At 33.6% G+C, this 22,290-nt stretch overlaps 1 protein-coding gene across 1 annotated transcript; it reads left to right on the top strand.

Moving 5' to 3' along the window:
* The first annotated feature begins 451 nt into the window (after positions 1–451).
* On the top strand, positions 452–22,029 carry LOC106130887 (uncharacterized). Its single transcript, XM_060947732.1, has 26 exons — positions 452–727; positions 1,275–1,635; positions 2,488–2,664; positions 3,548–3,627; positions 5,389–5,591; positions 6,174–6,288; positions 6,531–6,745; positions 7,638–7,831; positions 8,127–8,262; positions 8,589–8,775; positions 9,055–9,197; positions 10,816–10,924; positions 11,264–11,360; positions 13,121–13,359; positions 14,769–15,135; positions 15,974–16,150; positions 16,646–16,725; positions 17,533–17,735; positions 18,012–18,126; positions 18,527–18,741; positions 19,087–19,280; positions 19,545–19,680; positions 20,041–20,227; positions 20,443–20,585; positions 21,501–21,609; positions 21,858–22,029. The coding sequence occupies exons 1-26, from the start codon at positions 544–546 to the stop codon at positions 21,959–21,961; spliced, it is 4,470 nt and encodes a 1,489-aa protein (XP_060803715.1). The 5' UTR covers positions 452–543; the 3' UTR covers positions 21,962–22,029.
* The last annotated feature ends 261 nt before the right edge of the window (positions 22,030–22,290 follow it).

The following is a 22,290-nucleotide window of genomic DNA, read 5'->3' as shown; positions in this document are numbered from 1 at the left end:
TTCTTAGTCAGAGAAATCTGAATAATAAGGCACGTTATAATTAGAAATTTTCTATAAAACTCATTAAAAGCAAACTTTAACCTTCGAACTGCAAATATTACTACAAGATACTACATCAATAAGTGCGTGTACTTTATAAACTATTTTGTTTTCATATTGCACACAAACCTGTGAAACTTTAAATTATAATAATTTCATTTCATAACCAGTATCATCAATCTTGATCAATTATACCCCCAAAGGCAAGTCACGTAGCAAAGGTAGTATAAAAAATAATTTGAAATTCGTACTAAGTACTCTTTAATCAATTGAACGAAACAATTGTTACATTACTCCAGATTTGTACGATGATAAATTATATCTATTAATTATCAATCCACTATCGAAATTCAATGACTAATTTCAAACAAATCTTAATGATAAGATGTAAATCAGTATTTGGTGTTTTATATTTTCTCAACAATATATTTACTTATTGCGATTGCACAATACAGTAATGAGGTCGCAAAAACAGATGGTTCAGTAAAGAAAAAAAATAATAAAATGAAGTTAATAATATGTTTATTTAATTTTGTTATTTTAAATACAGTGAATGCATATGTTGACACTGTGATTCCTGATGGTAAAAATGCTTTTGATACTCAACTCTACGAAGATGTGCTGGATCCAGAACAATGTCAAGAGCAAATTAGAATCTTAGCTAATAATTCATCTGTGCTGAATCAATGTAAGTTTTTGTTTATTTTGTTATTATAAGATCGCGAAGAAATTGTAGATATTTAAGCTATAAATAATATAAGTTCCAAAATTCTAACAAAATTGACAAATATTGCGAATCCGAATGACGATACATACAAAGTAAATAAGTAATTATGACCAATTAAATGACAATATGAAGATATTAAAACAGAAATATGTGCAAAACACTGCAATAATATTGCTACAATATAGCAAAGTAAACATAATTTAATTGCCCTACCACCAAACATACTGCTGAAGGATCCGTACGATGCCTTTGATAATGCTAAATCAGTGGCGATATATTGGTCGATAAAATATTTCTACGAGTCGGCGTATGGCTTAATGATGAAACAAAAATTCAAATTATAATGTAACGTAAATATAAATTAAAATAACGGTCGGTATATGAAACATTTTTGACAATTAAGTGAATATTATAACAGTTATATACCTACTACGCGGTCAAAGAGCAGAAATTTGTGATACAAAACATGATACACAACTTTATGACTTGTGTTTCTTTGAAATTTCAGTTTTGGATGCTGGTATCAGAATACCAAGGGGTATACTAAAAGGAAATCTTGTCGATTTGGGAAATTATTATCAATGTTTGGAGATTAATAAAAATGTAGAAAATACGAACATAGAAGGCAAATACTGTAAGATATCGGTGCCTCTGGAACAAGAAATAAACTTTCCTTCTTTGCCTGATTGGGAGTGGCCTAATATAACTTTCCCTGAAAATATTACTTGGCCTGAACTCCCTTGGACAGGTCGTAGCTCATACAGCAATCGTCTCAGTAAAGAAACTATTGAAATAATAAATAATTTTCAAATATTGAAGACTGAGAGCCTACGTATGTCTGGAGTTTCCACTTTTGATGAAAGTGTGAGGTGAGTCAAAGAAGAAATTATAATTTCTCACTCTCTTTCTGATTTTAAATTATCATAGCGTATTTTTAATCAAAACTTGAGTTTTAATAAACACAGCATTTAAGTTTTTATATGCCGCTAATAATTTTACAAAAATATGAAATTCACTATCTACTTGCTCCCGTCTTATGAAAACTGCTTGGCTAGTTGTTCTTTATACACTTTACAAGAGGGACTGATCTTATAAAACAGGTAAATCCTAACCCGTAATCAGTTCCACCATCAATCAATTCGAAGCACTATATTACGTATTTATTAGATAATTATAATGAAAAAAAAAATAACACATACATCAATTTCCTGCATGATATACAATCTAACAAATGTTTTCTTTCATTTAAATTATCAGCCACATGTTTTATCTATTGTGTAAACAAGTAGGCAATCAATAATTTTCTGGGAATTATTATCTCTGAAAAAATTCGTATTTGTGATTGTGGTTTTAAATCTCAGAAAAGCATCCTCACCTGAATTCCAGATTTCTCAAACCAAAACTGATAAGGACAATTCCAGTTTACCAAATTGGCCGAATAATAATCAAAGGTTTTGTAATAGGTAATGTTAGAAGATGGTCATCATTATTATTAACTAAGTTACTAGTTTCATTTTTATTAATATACGATTTCCATTCCCGCACGAATTTAGAATTTTCTTTTCCTTATGTGATAAGTCTAAGCAGAATTTTACATGTGAAATTTGAAGGCCTGGAAATTAAGACTATGCATTGATTGTATAAGTCAGTGAACCTGTGTCCATTTTTATATGTTTAAAGCATTGACAGGCAATGAGTGAAGCAACATATTCTGTTTTCAGGTCAGCACTGGTTATTTCCGAATTTACATTAGCCATATGTATTCCGAAGCCGTGTACCACCAGCGAAGCTCTGACTAACTTACTTGGAGAATTCCAAGATGTAGGTCTGCAGTTCACAGAGCGTTCTTGTCGATTGCCCAATGACAAGCCATGGGTCCCAGCAGACTATACGGCTGTGTAAGTTAATAAAGAGAATGAAGGTTTACTTATAGTAGTGAATAAGTTATAAGTAGAGTACATAAGAAATTCCGTGTAGATTTTTTATGAAATAAGGCTGCCTAGTTGGGCACTGAATTTTTCTTTTGACGGCCTCTGTGGCGCAGCGGTAATACGCTTGTCTGTGACACCGGAGGTCCCGGGTTCGAATCCCGGTCAGGGCATGATAAGAAACGAACTCTCTCTGATTGGTCTGGGTCTTGGATGTTTATCTATCTGAGTATTTATAAAAATATAGTAATGTTGAGTTAGTATCTCTTAACACAAGTCGCGAACTTACTTCGAGGCTAACTCAATCTGTGTAATTTGTCCCGTATATATTATTTTTTTATCTTAATTGAGATACAAATAAAATGAAAATTGGATTAATATGTTAATAACCCAAATGAAAGACATTAGTAAGCTTTGTCACAGTTTCCAATGCTATGGCTAAATGACGTTTTATAAGAAAATCCAAATAAATAATGTCATCATGATCCGTGTACGCTCACACGAAATGTGTCGTTAATAACTACCCAGTGAGGTATTTTTCTGATAAATACGAGTAATACATGCTTGTAGGAAGTATAGTCACAAAGTTAGTTATTCACTACAGAAGACAGAAGGAGAAAGGATGAGAGAAATAATCAGTTTAAAAGTAATAATGGAAATAAAGTATATTATGGAAATAAAATTAAAAATATTTGAGAATGAAGATAATATCTCTGATATTTTTTCCTAACTAACAAACCATTGCAACCGTTGCTTTGGCGTACATAAAGAGGTTGCCTATAATGCTACTTCTTTGTATAGAGATTGATGGCTTAATTATAGCCAGTGACAAAATAACATATTTATATTTCAGTGTAATTTTTTCGATTCTTGGCCTTTTGGCTGTCATCAGCACCAGCTACGATATTCGTCAGACTGTTGTGCTCAAACAAGGTAAGATTATCTTTATGTTCAAATTTCATCCAATTTGTTATGTTAAACTTAAGTGCAAGAATTCTGTGCTTCACTAGTCTTTTTTGTAAAGCCATATAAGTCACCTAGAGGACGCCCAGGACTTCGCCCGCGTAAAACGAAACTCCTAAATAAGGGTGGAAGAGAAATTTTGTGAACTATTTTGTTAATATATACATATAATTATGTCTATAACCCTGCAAGGTGTACAGAGTAAATAGTTTTGAAATGCTGATAGGCCACGTTCAGCTGTTTAGCTTAATGATAGAATTGAGATTCAAATAGTGACAGGTTGCTAGCCCATTGCCTAAATGAAGAATCGCAAGTTTATAAGCCTTTCCCTTAGTCCACTTTTACGACATCCTTGGGAAAGAGATGGGCCTGTTTTTTTTCTACTGGTGCCGGGAACCGCACGGCACCCACGGCATGGCCAAGCCCAACATATCTGAGAAAACCGCATTCAAATCAGAGCTTATAGTCTTCGCGTACAAACATACAGACAGCATATACATATGGTCACGTCTGTATCCCTTGCGGGATAGACAGAGCCAACAGTCTTGAAAAGACTGAATGGCCATGTTCAGCTATTTGGCTTAATGATAGAATTGACATACAGACAGAAAATCTAAAAATCATATTTTTGGCTTCTGTTTAGATTACGTCTAATATAGATTACGACGATTACAACATAACGATTTTTCACCGATATCTTTCAAGTATAGATATCGGTAACGGTAATAAAATAGTAGGTAACTGACTCAATATAGGCGGTCATCAAAGACCAGCAACAATTGATCCCTACTGAATATGTTCAACGCTATAAATTAGAGTTCAACTTGAATAAGTCGTTTCTTTATAGAATTCGTATAATACTTACGCAAAATCATGCATTATTTTTAAACATCATGTTTATGTTATCATGTAAACTTACAATCATGTAGGCTATAGTTTGCAAAAAACAGATAGGTATATCAATGGATACAATTTTCCTAGCAAAGCAATAATTATCATAACTTTCATTTATTAGTCATTTTGATTGAAATAAACACTATAATATCCAGAAAGTATGTAACTGTATAGGTATACACCTACTGACGAAATCTTCATTCCATCGCAAACACACAAATAGAAACAAACAAACCTACAAACAGACAAAAATTCATGCAAATAATGCATATCACATTTTTTTTCGATGAAATATTCAATGAACGGACACAGGTCATTAACCATTTTAGTATATGTAGATTACATAAAATTTATTACACTACGTTTATTTTTATATCAAAAAATTCGACTAGACAGAGAATAAAGATTTATTCTAATCCCTTAATAAAATTATCCAACGATCTAATCTAATTGGCAATGATTAAGGAGCTAAAACGATTACGAAAATCGTGAGAATCACGTGATGTCTAACATTCGTGGAATTTTGAATTGGTGGAATACCGTGTGGTTCCCGGCACCAATGCAAAAAAAAATAGGACCACTCCATCTCTTTCCCATGGATGTCGTAAAAGGCGACTAACTTGGTATTCTTTTTTAGGTGATGGGTTGTCCTGTCCTGTCACTATTTGAATCTCAATTATATCATTAAGCCAAATAGCTGAACGTGGCCATTCCTTCAAGATTGTTGGCTCTGTCTACCCCGCAAGGGATATAGACGGCCATATGTATATGTATGTATGTATGTATGTGGAAAACCATTTTTTTTTCTAAAAGGTTACATTCCATTTTTTTTTTCAGATCCAAAATCAGTGAACAAATTTTATCAATCCTTCTCAATTTACACGAATACGCGAAGATTATTGACGTTCAACCCGGTCCCTGGAGCATTGGAATGTTTGGACGGAATACGATCCCTTGCCATGATCTGGGTTATCATTGGACACACGTTTGTGAACCAGTTGACTGGTTCCCACATGGCGAACCCGGCTGATATGCAAAAAGTGAGGATTCAATCACTTTTCAAATAATAAATAATTATTTGTACGACTACGAGTTTTTCACTTTCATTGCAGCGAAGCTAGTGAGATCTACCAATAAACTGAAATTGGGCGAAAATACATTTTTTTTGTATGTATGTTTGCATGTTTGTAATGCGATAACCATCGAACCTTTGGTCTGATTTTGATGAAATTTAAAATGTGCCTAAGATCTGTCAATACATTTTTATGTAGTGCATCAAAATCGATTAAATTGTTTCTGAGATATTCACAAAATTAAAAGTGATCACGAGGTTTACGATTTATAATTTATTGCTATAATTGAAATACTATCTATTTTCAGCTGTTAGGCTTAATGATAGAATTGACATTAAAATAGTGACTGGTTGCTAGCTCATCGCTTAAAAGAAGTATCCCAAGTTTATAAGCCTATACCTTAGTCGCCTTTACGACATCCATGAGAAGAGATAGAGTGGTCCTATTCTTTTTCCTTTTAGTCTTAGTCTTTCAAGATTGCTAGCTCTGTCTACCCCGCAAGGGATAAAGACGTGATTATATAAATATAAATGAATTATTTATTTTCAGTGGATTGTATCTTTCAAAGCCATATGGATAACGGCTGGTCCTATCACTGTGGATACTTTCTTCATGATCAGTGGTCTTCTTGTGGTCTATTCCACAGCTGGGAAGGTGACTAGATGTAAGACATTAAAGCATAGCTTATTTAAATTACTTCGCTATTATCTACACTACTGTAGTAACCAACATTTGTATCTAATTTGTTTTCTCATTCATTATACGAATCGAATTTGGATACGATAATGTTTGCTCATATCACTAGTTTTGGGGTTAACAAACTCTGGTTCTTCACGAAGCTGTTTCTAACTCTTATCTAATTTCTGAATACTTTAATAGTCTTGTTAATTTATTTTTCATTTTCAGCAAAGTTTATAAAAAACGTCCACTTATTCTACCTGAACCGGCTGTTCAGACTATTTCCCGTGTTAGCGGCAGTTATTCTTCTCCAGGCATCAATTTTCAACCGCATGACTGACGGCCCCAGCTGGGAAATAGTCGCGTTGCAAACGGAATCATGCCGGACTTACTGGTGGTCGACACTGCTGTACATCCAGAATTACTACAACCCCTCTAGAATGGTAGGTCTTGAGGACACACATAATGTATAATCAGGTCGCGTTGCAAACGGAATCATGCCGGACTTACTGGTGGTCGACACTGCTGTACATCCAGAATTACTACAACCCCTCTAGAATGGTAGGTCTTGAGGACACACATAATGTATAATCAGGTCGCGTTGCAAACGGAATCATGCCGGACTTACTGGTGGTCGACACTGCTGTACATCCAGAATTACTACAACCCCTCTAGAATGGTACGTCTTGAGGACATACATAATGTATAATCAGGTCTATATCCCTTATGGGGTTGACAAAGCCAACGGTCTTGAAATGGCTGAAAGGCCACCTGATATAAAAAATAGTAAGTTAGTTAATGCTTTTTATGTTCACTAAAGGAGTACATTACAAATATAAAACGGCACAGAACAAAAGCGGGCTTGTCCCTAAGTGGGATTCCCTCTTTCAGCCAATCTGACAATAAGAGGATCACATACAAAATTGAGACAAGGGTGAACAACAGTTCATTTACGAGTATGATGCTTAAGACTTAACAATCATATACGTACAATGAACATTTATAAATAAAGTAAATATATAATAGTATTATCATTATCCTTTTTTGCCTAACTCAATAAAGAGTTACTGCATAATTTTGAAATGTTCCATTCTAAATGTTCAATTAGCTTTCCTAGAAATTCTGTATTAAAAGCTTTAAATAGCTGAAAATTTTGTAATTCTTAGGGTTCAATAATATTAGTGCATTATTTCTAAATTAAACCAACCGTTCCATGAACACATCCATTCAGTAATAGTACCACCACAGACTTTCAGCATGGTCACTGCGAACTCTGAAATGAAATGAAAAAGGAAGTTGATTCATTTTATTTGTTATGTTTTTTTTTCTTTTCAGTGTCTACCTCACTCGTGGTACCTGGCTATAGACTTCCACATGTTCCTGATCTCCCCAATCTTCCTGTTCTGGATTGTAAGCGGCAGAAAGCGGGCTGCCTGGTTAGCTTTAATCACTGGCCTACTTGCATCTCTGATTGGTTCCTCAGTGTATAACTTCATAAAAGATTTCCCCTCCGTAACTATTAGTTTATCGTAAGTACTCTTATTTCCATTTATATCGTCGGGAACATCTAGTATTTCGCAATTTTGGTATAAAAAGTTTATTTTTATTAAAATTACTTGGGTAACAATAACACCTGATGTAACGCCATGATTATATACTCTTTCATGCCTACAAAGTCGCGGGCATCAAATAATAATATGGAAAGATTTTCGTATCGTTTTTTATTTATTTATTTACTTAAAACTCTTAGTCCAAAATTATTCTTTATCTTCGAAAAATGGTAACAGTTATAATAATTAATACCATGATATTAAATTATTTTAGACGACTCGAAGACCAGCCGGAATACTTAGAGTATTATTATGTGAACACTCTAACAAGATGCTCTCCTTTCTTCGTCGGAATGATTTATGGATACATCCTTCATACGTACAGGGGAAAGAAAATAAGCATGCCAAAGGTTTGTAAAATATCCGACTCGATATCTTTGGAGTTTTAATTTCCAAGTATATTTAGGAAAATGTCGGGGTAACCAACATGCGGGACTAACATGGCACGCCCGACGCCGTTTTTATTGCGCGATTAACTATCTCTGTCCCGTTTCGCGTCATAATAAAAAGCGAAACAGCGATAGTTTATCGCGCAACAAAGCCGTCGCACGTGCTAGCCTCGTTAGTATAAAATTCATCTTTAATAGCGGTCGAAATCGAATCATTGCGATTTACATTGTATTCAAAATTATTTGTCATTGTAAATATTGAACAACTTGAACATTCCCAATTGCAGATACAAGCTGCTGCCTTATGGATCTTGGCACTCGGCATCATCGCAGCAGTCCTTTGCACCACCCATCCCATCATGCAAGTCGATTGGGACAACCAATTAGCGGATAACTTCATCAACTCCTACATGAGACCCATCTGGGCCATGGGTGTTGGATGGATAGTGTTCGCTTGTTCTAAGGGTTACGGAGGTATTACTTTTAAGTTGTTGTATTTAAGTTCTGTTCCGAAAATCTTGTATAGAATTAGACTGAAACCAAACAATCAAAAGAAGTTATCAAAAGTATAAACAAGCAAAATTTGTGTAGCACCATTCATTTTTCTTTTTAACTATAAACCAATTTTAGGCAAAAGATCAAATTACAATTTTGCTTTCTAAAGCATTTTTTTTAATTTCCGTATTTTTGTTTTATGGTGTTACCTGCGACTGTAATGTAAGAAATTAAAAATTAAGCACCATAAAATTTCAGGTCCTGTCAATTGGTTGTTGTGCCTTCCCATGTGGAAACTCCTTGGTCGTCTCTCCTACGCAATGTACATCATCCACTATCCGCTGATCTTCGTCTTCAATGGAACTGCTCTTGCGCCTATTTACTTTTCTGTTGAATTCTCAGTAAGTATTAGATGATTCATATAGTTTCACACAGGCAATAAAAATTTATATTTTAAAAAAATTGTATTACTCGTATTTTATGGAATGTATTTTTTAATTTTGAGGTAGGATCCGAAATTGATTTTTTTTTTTGTTTTTTTATTTGGTTCACAAAACTGACATGACACAGTAACAAAACAAAATATAAAAGTACAAAATACACGTACAAAAGTGGCAAGTCTTCTAGATGTGAACACATCGTGTATACAAAAAATACAAATTTCTGTTAAAAATTACAGATACTAAAAAAATTTTTAAATTAGGTTTACTTAATCAATTACTGACATTTAGCTAGCATTATGCTTTTAATTGAATTTATAGATGCACTAAATATATCAAACTGAGAAGAGACTTTATTGAATTCAGTGCACATGCGATTTATCGGCGAATATTCCAAATATAGAGTACGAGTGACTGGGACATGGAAGGTTTTTCTGTTATGAAGTCGACTACTCTGACGTGGAATAGATACGGAAATCTTACGGAGTAAGCTAGGACTGTCAATAATTCCCATCACTAATTTACGCAAAAACAGAAGATCGGCTACATTTCTTCTCTGATCTAATGGAATTACACCAAAATACTTAAGTCTAGAATCATACGACTCTAATTTACGGCATAAATTTTTAGCAAACGTAAGATGGTATAAAAATCTTTTTTGGATTCTCTCCAAACGTTTTGAATGTACCTGAAAAAAGGGGTTCAGATTATACTACAATATTCCAGAAGTGACCTTACAAAACAGTTAAATAATAGAATAGTAATTTCTGGCTCATTGAAAAATTTTGATTTGCGTATTATAAATCCAGCTAGTTTCGCACCTTTCTTTGCAATATGATCAATATGTTCTCTAAAATCAAGGTTGCTATCCATTATCACACCAAGGTCACGTGTTTTAGAGACCTTTCTTAAACGAACATTATTGATGAAATAGTCAGAATTCAAACTAGTTTTTTTTCGTGTAAACTTTATATGAAAGCATTTCGCTTCGTTAAGGACCATTTTATTTTGAACACACCAGTTGCTAATTTTATTAATGTCATTTTGTAACTGAACAATATCATCGTTGTTGCGAATAATACGATACACTTTGAGATCATCAGCAAACATTTGGTAACTTGATGATATTGCTTTACCAATGTCGTTAACGAAAACAAGAAAGAACAAAGGTCCAAGATGGGAGCCCTGCGGTACACCCGATAGTACACCCTTGGAAGCCGATTTAAAACCTCTTATTGTAACCAACTGAGATCGGTTCCTTAGGTACGACTCACACCATCTAAGTAATTTGAATCGTTACTACTCATTGTCTTTACATTAGATTTTACAGTAAAATTCAAGTTATTCTAGTGACAAATTCTTGAATAATTGAAAATTGCTGTTCAATCCCGTTGATATTTTTATAAATTTTGAAAAGGAAATAAGTTTCAATATTTTTATGTGTAGTTCCAAAAATAACACAAGAAACAATAAAATAGTTACATTCGAATCGAATGATTAGTTAAAACCTATATAAAAGTTGGTACCTCTGTTTTATTTATTTATCAATAATATTGATCTATTTAAATTCTCTTTACAGATTCACAGATTCACAACAGACTTTAGTATAACAGTGGTTTCAGCATTGCTCGTCACTTTATTTGTGGATTCACCGTGCTCGACTCTCATAAAGATGTTAATGGGAGGAGGTCTGTATTTCTATAAAAAATATTATGAAAAATAAATAACATTACCAATATAAACTCGAGGTTTTGCGAACAAATCGTATGTTTCAATGCTGTGATAAATTTGCTTGATGTCTACTGTTGGTTTAATTATACGCTGTTGGAGAGCAATGATTTCTGAAAATTCTTAGGGAATAGAAAAAACGGGTTATTCGAAAAATATTGTATTTTAACATATTGTATTTTACAAATATTGTATTTACCTTACATAACAAATATACCTTATATAACAAATATTGTATTTTGCATTTCAGCTTTTCTATATCGTCCATTTCTTAATACAAATTTTCCATATGGTTTCAGGTCCCAAAAGACCAGTTAAGGAGAACCCTGACCTACCGGACATTAAAAGGGACGTTGATATAGTTATTGAAACAAATAGAATAACTAAAGAGGCTTTGTAATTTGACACTTGACTTCATAATATACAAGAAGAAACATTATGAATTTCTGCATAATAACAAACAATTATCAGTATGAGATGTTTAGCATGGTGAACAAGTAGATGTATTTATGCCTAAAACAAATGGCATGATTGTGTACCTCGGATTTTAATATATGCGCATGATTAACTGCGAATGATTTTTATTCATACCCTTGATTTAAAGGTCTTTTCATCATCAACCCAATCAGAAATATTTCTATACCTTTTGCGGAGACCACAATAATATATTTTTATTACGTGATAGTAAATACAATTTTAATTAGGAAACTGTTAGAAACGATCAAAATCATCAAATTCATCAAAATCATTAAAATCACTAAAATCATCAAAATCATTTAATAAATCATAAGTAGTTCTTCTAAAAGTAGAATACTAGTGACAGCGATAGTAAGAATTGAGCTAAGTGGTTGTTAACACACTGAGACTTACCTCCGACTCAACATCGTCGGAGTTGAAGACCCGCTCCAAAACACCCGGCCCGGTAACGGAAGATTTTCCCTTTTACGGCGGTCGAGTCCGAATCTTTGCTCCCATTACAATTTAAAACAAATGGATGAAAGCAATATGGTAAACTGTAAGAAGCTTACATATTGTGTCGAACTACATTATGTGCAATAAGGTAACGAAGATGATGAGAAATTGTATAAATCTTTAAATTACATTTTTATATACCTTTCTTTCTTCTTTCATAACTTTGTCGTAAAAGGCGACTGAAGGATAGGCTTATAAACCTGGGATTCCTCTTGTAGGCGATGGGCTAGCAGCGTATCTCTATTTGAAGCTCAATTCTATCGTGAATATCAATTATAGATAGCTGCTGTTAGATAATTTTAATGCAAAGACCGCCCATGGTACTTAACATTAGTTGTTGTTTACATTTTGATAAAACATATAATTTCATTAAATAAATTTCTGCATTTCGATAAGAGAATTCTAATTTTAATAAGAGAGTGTGCTAGTTTTTTTAACTATATTGAGATAATTTATTGCGTCACAATTTGATGAAACGCAGAATTTAATTATCTAAATTTCTACATTTAATGAGGTATCTTATTATTAAAAGATAATATTCAGATAATTTTTATGCGTCACATGTTGATAAAACATAACATAACATATAATAACCTCTATATCCCTTGCGGGGTATACAGAGTCAATAGTCATCAAAAGGGCCACGTTCAGCTAGCCCATCGATTAAAAGAGGAATTCCACGGCTACCATAGTTTTTACCGGGATGAAATGTACCCTGTGCCTTTTTCCAGGTTCATACTTATATTATTATGTATATGTAAACAATAACTTCAAGAAGATTGGCTCGGAGACTATTGCGGGAAGAGAAAATAAACAAACAAACATATAAACTTACGCAGTTAAATCCATACGCAGTATGGATTTATCCCCAAGCCTGCTCAAAAGTAACAAGAAAAAATATTCGAAATCTGAACTTAATACTTCCTGCATAACAGAAGCAGAATGAAATAAAATAGAGTTCCATAGATTTATTCACAAAATTGGATACAATGCATCACTTATTGAAGTCGCATAACTTAATATCATAACTTAATAGCATACAACAAACACCAAATTTTTTGATAAAAGAAAATATCAGTAAATAATCTATACATTATCTAACTTTTGATGACTAAGCTCAGTCAAATCGTCCTATTTATTGTTACTCTCGTTAACACATTAACTTGTCTGTGATTTGGCCACAGAGGTAAGCGTGGCAAAACCAAAAGGTTGGATAGTAAAATTAAATTTAGTAATAAAATGAAATTAATATTAAATATATTTTACTTTGTCATTGTAAGTACAGTTAATGGATATGTTAACACAGTAATTCCTAAAAGCAAAAATGCATTTGACCCTAAACTCTATGAAGAAGTGTTGGACCCACAATTATGTCAAGAACAAATGAGAATCCTGGTAAATAACTCTGCTGTGCTGAGTCAATGTAAGTTCTAGTTCCTCTTTTTAACCATCGACGGAAAAAGAGGTACCTATATTTTATGTTTGACGTGTCGGTCTGTGTGTAGCATAGTTTTTTTAGGTTTAGTGCGGTCCCTAGTAAAACATACTAAGTTACCTTAAGATTTCATTTATTATATCTTTTGAAGGGGCATTAAATTAAAGTCGGGAGTTTCTTAATTTATTTTTTAAATTCTTGTCTTTACTGCGCCTGAATATATTTGATGTTTATAGACCCCATGCCCCGAAGCACTATGTTAGGGTGTGCTACTGGAAATGCGCAAAGATGAGTAAAAGATAGGCTTTATAGTTCTGTGGTGTCGCAGTTGCCTTCCCCGGCTAGTGCCGGGGAAGGCAACTGCGACACCACCTCGCAGACTGAGGTCCACTTTCAGAAATTTCTCACTTTGTTATGTCCGATTGTTTTATTCCTTTTAACTCATTGACATCAAAACTACTGGACAGATCTGATTCTTAATATACCTATTGTATTTCAATTATGGTTAGTAATTATTATTTTTTATTTCAATTGTTGACTATATTACCATCATTATTAAAATTTCACTGCATCCAGGTTAAAGGTCTTCTTTAAAGATAAAATAAAACAATCGTATAGTTATAGTAATGTTAAACGATGTATAAGATTTAAAATCCCTAAGTAGTAATTATTATAGTATTAGTAATTTTAAAAATTAGTAATTATAGTAGTAGTAATTCGGAAAAATGGCGTGACAAACATGAAAATTGTTGACCGGTTGACTAGAAGAATCAATTGATGAAATTATCAATTATCTTTACACACCCAGTAAACAGTTTAATGTGCAATAAAGATATTTATTACAACTAAGTTTTAATAAATCACAGATTGACCAAAGTCTTCGTTTAAGATAACTAACTTTACTTGGTTAATGCGCTTGGTGATCTTAACAATTCCATACTGTGAATTGAAATAATCTGTAAATTCTTACAAATGAAAATTAAATGTGTAAATTTCTGTGTAATAAAGATATTACAAACAAACAAAATTAAATTCAAAAAGGTAAATTCGGGCTAACAACCTGTCCCTACTTGAATCTCAATTCTATCATTATGCCAAACAGCTGAATGTGGCCTATCATTATTTTCAAGACTATTGGCTCTGTCTACCCCGCCAAGTATATATGTATATAAGGTAAATTTCAAATTCAACAGGGCAACAGTCCGCTAGTTCTTCTAATTGTTTATTACAAACATGCTCTTTATTCCTTCTATTTTACATTGTCTCTATTCAAATTATTATGAAAATTCGACCATGAATCACTTAATGCCGTAGAAATTAAGTACTTCTTATTTAAATTTGTAGAGTTGTTTTATTAAGTAGGGAACCTAATATCAAGTGTTTCACTAACATTTCAGTTTTGGATGCTAGTATGAGAACACCAAGGGGCATTCTAAAAGGGAATCTTGTTGATTTTGGAAATTATTATCAATGTTTAGAAATTAATGAAAATGTAGAAAATACGAACATAGAAGGCAAATACTGTAAGATATCGGTTCCTCTGGAACAAGAAATTAACTGGCCTACTCTGCCTGATTGGGAGAGGCCAAACATAACATTCCTTGAAAATATTACTTGGCCTGAACTGCCTTGGACAGGTCGTAGCTCATACAACAATCGTCTCAATAAAGAAACTATTGAAATAATAAAGAATTTTCAAACTTTGAAGACTCAGAGCCGCCACTTGTCTGGTGTCAAATTGGAAGCTTCTGATAAACCTAAAATGTGAGTATCAAATAGATGTCATATTTCTATCCATCATCCCAATATAGCGCATTTTTACGGCAAATGTCAAAGGCAGCAGCAAATAAATGACACATTTTATGATGAGGTTGAGAGCTTCGACAAAGTTTTCCCCGTATCAACACGGACTAAGCTAAATAAAGCTAATAAGTATATATTTTGACATATATTGGCGAAAAATTGGGAATAACAATAATTATATGTTTATTATTTTATCGTTCATTTAAATAATATGAATACTAAATCTAGAAAATATTTGTTCTGCGTTGAAAATTATCAATCTGATTTGATCAATCAATATACAGATAATATCGCAAATGATTTGTAAGTATGAACCAAAGTTGTTCATATCGTTTCCTTGATTTTTTATCAAATTAATCACTAAAGAGGATGAATATTTATTCCATGTCCCAAAAAATTCATTACTCATAGGATTGGCATTCTATTCTTGGGATATATCGTTTCATACCAAACTTCTACTATTCATATCTTTTTTGATCCCATTTGATTTATATATTCCAGTCAGTTAATCAATCAGATTTCTCTTTTATATTTTATACATAAGTAAAAGCAGACTAGACTACGTTTGCGCTTCCGCCCTCGTGAAGCGAAAAGTATTTTTTCCCCGCAGGGATTTATGGAAATCCTGTCTTAGTGCACCCTTAGACCTGTTATGGAACCTATATATCAATTTTATTGATAAGATCTCACGATTTTGGCTGGGCGTTAATTTAACAATCAGTATCCCTTTTCCTTTGTTATACCTACATATGTGTATTTATATGTGTATTAAATAACATATATATTATTCTGTTTATAGGGTGTTTATGCCTGCTGAAGCATTTACCTTGGCCCTTTGTATACCAAAGCCATGTACCACTAGCGAAGTTCTGGCTAACTTTCTGGGTGACTTAGAGGAGCTAGGTCTACAATACAGAGAAACGGCATGTCGGCTGCCCAATGACAAGCGGTGGGTTGCAGCAGACTATACGGCTATGTAAGTTTTCTCAATAAAATTTTTGTACCCACTTAAGTTTGTCCTTTTGAAGAAAGACACAATACTTCTAATTTGAGTATTTGTACAGTTGATTCAAATGGACGTTTAAATGAGTTAGCTATCTATCTTCCTGGCACTGGTTTATATTTTGACTTACATAATTTTTCACTTGTTTCCGTATTGCTGGTTTTAAATCTAATTGATTGGACATAAACTAATTTCAAATCTGTGTCAACCTCTTCAATTTCAATGCAGTGTCTAGATATAAATAAAATATTAAGTGAAACTTAACCAACTGTCTGACCGAAACTAATGATAGACAGTCATTCAATAATGCCATCAGTGTTTTCAGTGTCATTTTAATTAAGGTCTTCTATTTCAACTTCTTCAACGCCAAAACTCGCGAGCTAATTTTTAACAATAACTTTATTAGCCTACTGTATTGACTGTTAATATATTTAAGAGATCTCATCTCATCAATCATTGCTTTTTCAGAGTTATCTTTTCGACTCTTGGCCTTTTGGCTATCATAAGCACCGGTTACGATATACGTCAGACTATTATTCTTAAAAGAGGTAAGATCGATTTTTGCGTGTTAAATTATATAATTTGTTTTGATATTGAAAATAAAACTGCGAGGTATTTTTCAATACCACAAAAATCTGTTATTTTTTCCAATTTCCATGTTTTCCATGTTCTTTATATTTACTAATATTTGGTTCCAAACCTTTTGCTAATAACTGAAATAATAAGATTAGCAAAAAGTTTGGAACAAAATATTACTGTTATTTTGGAAAGTCATTCCTGACTAAAGATTTATTGAAATCCTTCAATAATGTTATCAAATGATCTAATCATCGATGATTAAAGAAGATCCGAACCGATTTCGCCAGAATTAAATGATAAGATGATAGTTCAAACAATACGTTATGACTAATGAAAACCTTTAAATAATAGTAATTACGGTCAATTTAAATTGAAAGAACCATTGCAGACACAGCCAATAGTCACAGGACTTGAAAGTTACCTTTTACTGGATGGCATAATAATTTTTGTTCTATTTAATTTAAATATCTTTATAAACAATACACCTAGCATAATACTAAGTAATAAGTCTTAGAAATAGTGAAAAACTAACCAACGCTTCGCTTTAGTTGGAAAAGGGTGTTCATTTGTTTATTTAGATGACAAGTAAAATAACAAATTGGAAGAAATTAAAATACTCTGCTGACCTAACGTAAAAAGTTGGAAAAATTAAAGAATAAGAAACAAAACAATGCAAACCGATTTTCGATTTACCGGAGTTCTTTCACTTATAATAAAATAACAGTGCAATATATTCATAATTTATTATAATATTAAATTAATTGTATTTATTGCAGATCCAAAATCTGTGAACAAACTCTACCAATCCTTCTCTGTCTACACGAATACTCGCAGACTACTTACGTTCAACCCAATGCCTGGAGCCTTAGAATGTTTAGACGGAGTACGATCTCTTGCTATGATTTGGGTTATCATTGGTCACACTTTTATAAACCAGTTGGTGGGGTCCGATATGGCGAACCCGGCTGATATGCTTCAGGTAGGTTTATAAATTGTAACGTAGTTGTGGACTTTGCTTACAGAGTTAGCAGTAGGAATATGGCCACGAATTAATATTATAAATTACAGTGCAAATCTGCAACATCTTTACTTCGCACGCAAATAATACGGTAAAATTTCATCGCGCCAGCAAATTGTCTCCATTAGAACATGGTTTATAATTTCCGACCGAATGAGCCGCGGTTCCCCAAGTAATGCTTACATTATACAAGTCGAAACTACATACTATAAATTCATGGTAACATTTATTTTGCAGTGGATTATGTCGTTCAATGCCGTGTGGATTACAGCTGGTCCTATCACTGTGGACACTTTCTTCATGATCAGTGGTCTCCTTGTGGTCTATACTACAGCTGGGAAGGTTACTAGAAGTAAGCCATATAATCATTACTAGTTTTTTTCTGAAAGGTTAGTAATGCAATCCGAAAATTTATGCTTTAATTATTTATGAACTCAAGAAGATCGGTATAAATTATTGTACCCATCGTGCCTTTGTCGATCATGCTACAAAATTAATATTTTACTTTACCTGTATTAGTCTTATATCACAATATTGATTCCGTCTTCAATTGCAAAAATACTTTTTCTGGGATGAAAATTTTTGATATAAGTGAACGCGCAAATTCAAAAACAATCAAAATACTTTGATAAAGAATGTTAAATTCTCCTTCAATTATGTCCACTCTGACAGACAATTTTATTGAACCAGTATCAGCGTGAAAGTCGCAAAAACACATTTCCCTGTTTTTCAATTGGTTTAACTCTTTTCAGCGAAATTCATCAAGAACGTCCACTTATTCTACCTGAACCGCCTGTTCCGTCTGTTCCCCGTGTTGGCAGCAGTCATTCTCCTGCAGGCCTCAATCTTCAACCGCATGACTGACGGTCCCCGCTGGGAAACAGTCGCGGAACAAACAGAATTCTGCCGAGCATACTGGTGGTCTACGCTGCTATTTTTTCAGAATTTCTACAACCCTTTCCAATCGGTACGATTTTTACATACATACATACAGGCTTGGAGTTAAGTTTGTTACAATTACCATGGCTCTTCTGCCATGTTGTTTTAGTCAATCAAACCTCATAATATAGTTTAATCATTGATTTATGGCTGCTTATTATATTATGAGAGAAAATAATTTATCAACCTATGTATAGTTTACTGTACCAATTATTTGTGAACCAATAGTCACCGACTCAAAGACCACAATTAGCTGAATGGCCAAATGTTGAGGTCGAGATTCAGAGACCTTGACAGGTTGCTACACATCGCCTAATGTATATGTCAAAAAAAGACTATTATTTTAATTTTTACGTGATTTTATTATTTTCAGTGTTTGCCTCACTCGTGGTACCTGGCTATAGACTTCCAGTTGTTTCTGATTTCCCCAATCTTTCTTTTCTGGATTGTAAGCGGCAGAAAGCGGACTGCCTGGTTAACTTTAATCACTGGCCTTCTGGTGTCCCTGATTGGAGCCACCGTGTACAACTTTATTAAAGATTTTCCCTCCATTAGTATTACTTTCTCGTAAGTACTCTTATTTATTGATTTTAGCTGCAGACTTTGTTCATTGTCTTTTATATTTTTAAAACCATCAAGTATAATGTTTTCCGTATAAAATCGTCGTTTTTAAGGAAGTTAGCTGCCTTGATGCCGAGGCAGTTTTCCGTTAAGTCTAGTTAGTAAGCCTTTCTCTTAGACACCTTTTACGAAATCCTATGAAATATATGGGTCCCGGGACCCACACCACAATTTCACCATCAACGTCTCAATATATACCTTAATTTTTAGTCGACCAGACGATCAAATGGATTACTTCCAATACTACTACGTGAATACATTAACGAGGTGCTCTCCATTCTTCGTGGGCATGATTTATGGATACATGCTCCACATGTACAAGGGGAAAAAATTAAGCATGTCAAAGGTTTGTAACTTTCGTTAATATTTAAAAAGTCATGATGCCGTAAATGTGAAACCGCTGTACTTACATTTTTTCATAAATATGTATAATTATAATTTCGTTACTCAGTATCTGATGGACTAATTGACAGAGTCGCCTTTACGACGTCCATGTGAAAGCTGTGGAGGTGGTTCTATTCTAATGTGGCGAAAGCCCCACGGTTGTGTGAATAAAATAACAACACGATATAAAGCGAAACAATGATTTTAAAATCTATCTTTATAAAAACTGATCATCTCCACCAAAAATATAGGTTTGATAAAGGGCCTCTATTTATAAAGTGCATAGAATCAAACTGTAGATGATGCTACTCTTAAATTTCAGGTACAAACTGCAGTCTTATGGGTCTTGGCTATAGGTATCATTATTACAGCAGTGTGTACCCATCATCCTGTGATGCAATTGGACTGGGACAACCAGTTGGCAGATAACTTTATCAACTCGTTTATGAGACCCGTCTGGGCCCTGGCAGTTGGATGGATTGTGTTCGCTTGCTCTAAGGGTTATGGAGGTAAGATTTTTATTTTTACCAATTTTTTTAAAAGTTGAAAATGGGCTCGTAAACATGGGACTCTTCTTTTAACCGATGGGCTAGCAACCTGACACCATTTGAATCTCATTATTATCATTAAGCCAAACAGCTGTATCTCCGCATGTCAAATAGTTTAGAGAATAATACCATCATTTTCATCATTTTTCAAGCTATTAACAACGTTAAAATTTTAGGTCCAGTCAATTGGTTTCTGTGCCTTCCCATGTGGAAACTTCTCGGTCGTCTCTCCTACGCAATGTACATCGTCCACAATCAGTTGATGTTCGTGTTCAATGGAACTGCCCTTGCGCCTATTTATTTCTCAGTTGAATTCTCGGTGAGTAAAGATTTACGTTTCACTTCATACATATAAACCAAAAGTCGCTTTGCGCGTCTGCACCCAAGTCTTTATGTTTATATTCTTAAAATTTAGTTTTTTTTTAATGGATAGAATCACATGACTCAAGATATAAGTTCCTATATGTATGAATGCTACCCAAGCGAAGCCTGGGCGGATCGCTAGTAGTTTCATACAAGTATAACAGGAACAACTAACCATTTTCTTTAGCATCTTCTGATTTTCTAAGCAATTTTGAGTAAGGCTACTTATTGATCTTGAACTGGAATTGTCCTATCCGTTAACTCCAGACAGAAGCTGTAGGCCTGAGAAATTCTAGCTATATGTAGCCAAAGACAATATGCGAGTAAACTGTCTTAAAACAGAGGGTACCAAAACATCGGGTAAGAGGAGAGAAGTGTCGAAAGGCGAACCCAGGGGCCCAAAACAAAGCTGTGGAGGGTAACAATATTCAAAGAAGAAAGATGTCTTCCGATCAATTATTTACTTTCGTGTTCCATCTGCTTCTAAGACTGTATCGCCTACTGCCACAGCGTTAACTTGTGACCTCTTTTTAAAATATGAATTTGCCACGGCAACAATTGCCACTGCTTCGGCGTTTATGACATCTTTTTAAATACGAAGTTTTGATTATTGACCTGAATTTTTATTTATCACAAAGTCTTTAAATGTTTGATGAGGATGAAGTAATATGCATGGATTATAGATAATGCAATGTTGCATCGGCCTAACCCGGGAATAGAGTTTATGTTTGGAAAGTACCTAAATATGTTTACAAATTTTTATTTGCATTACATGAGTACAACATCATATAAAAAGATCAATCAAACATAGATATAAAAACATTTAACGATGTAATTATTGAAGAAATACAGTCTTCATTTCTATTTACAGATACAGAGATTCACCACAGACTTCAGTTTGGCGGTGATGTCGGCGTTCCTCATCACCTTGTTTGTGGACTCGCCGTGCTCGACTCTCATCAAGATGTTATTAGGAGGTGGTTAGTATACCAACAAATTTTATAAGCAAACTTTTGCCTCAAAGATTTCTTCGAGATAGCGTGTGAAAGGGTTTATTGTCAACGGGGCACGAGTCAAGAGTACAGAGAAATAAATAGTAAACTCTGATAGGCCTTGTCTTTAAATATAATTCCCCAATTAATTATTGAGATAACTTATCAATAACTGATTAAAAACAATGAACAAAAGCTAAAATACTATAAATTAAGAACATCTCCTTTATTTATAGGTGCTAAAGGATCCCCGCAAATCAAGGAGGCAACTGATCAGTTGGAAAATGGTAAAACGAATGTCGATTTCAGACCAAATCGAGAACCGAAAACAGCTGCGTAAAATTAAAAAAAAAGAAATAAGAGAATTAGTTTTAATATAATTAAGCCATGTCTGTAAGTAATCACCATTAATCTTTTAGGAATATCATGAATGAAATAAGATTAAGGATCATCATCTTAGCATAAATGATACGAAATGTTAAATTATTATTTAATGTAACAGTGATGAAAAGTGGAAACGAGACTGAAATAAAATAAACAAAAGTCCACTGGAAATGCTTTTTATTCTTATGGTGTCTGTCAATCAGTAAATCAGTCATCCAATTATGGAAGAGTTTCGTATAATATATCCGGACACGGCAGTGCCCCCGCCAAGTCGAGCGCGTACCA

Source organism: Amyelois transitella, chromosome 14 (assembly GCF_032362555.1).
Source record: "Amyelois transitella isolate CPQ chromosome 14, ilAmyTran1.1, whole genome shotgun sequence".
Classification (NCBI taxonomy): Eukaryota; Metazoa; Arthropoda; class Insecta; order Lepidoptera; family Pyralidae; genus Amyelois; species Amyelois transitella.
This window is presented reverse-complemented; position numbering and strand designations above follow the sequence as displayed.

Excerpts from the sequence above, each read along its gene's own strand:
- LOC106130887 (XM_060947732.1), top strand. The coding sequence starts at position 544 with ATGAAGTTAATAATATGTTTATTTAATTTTGTTATTTTAAATACAGTG. Across the intron at positions 17,736-18,011 it reads ACCCGGCTGATATGCTTCAG|TGGATTATGTCGTTCAATGC; the intron begins GTAGGTTTATAA and ends TTTATTTTGCAG. Across the intron at positions 19,681-20,040 it reads AAAAATTAAGCATGTCAAAG|GTACAAACTGCAGTCTTATG; the intron begins GTTTGTAACTTT and ends CTTAAATTTCAG.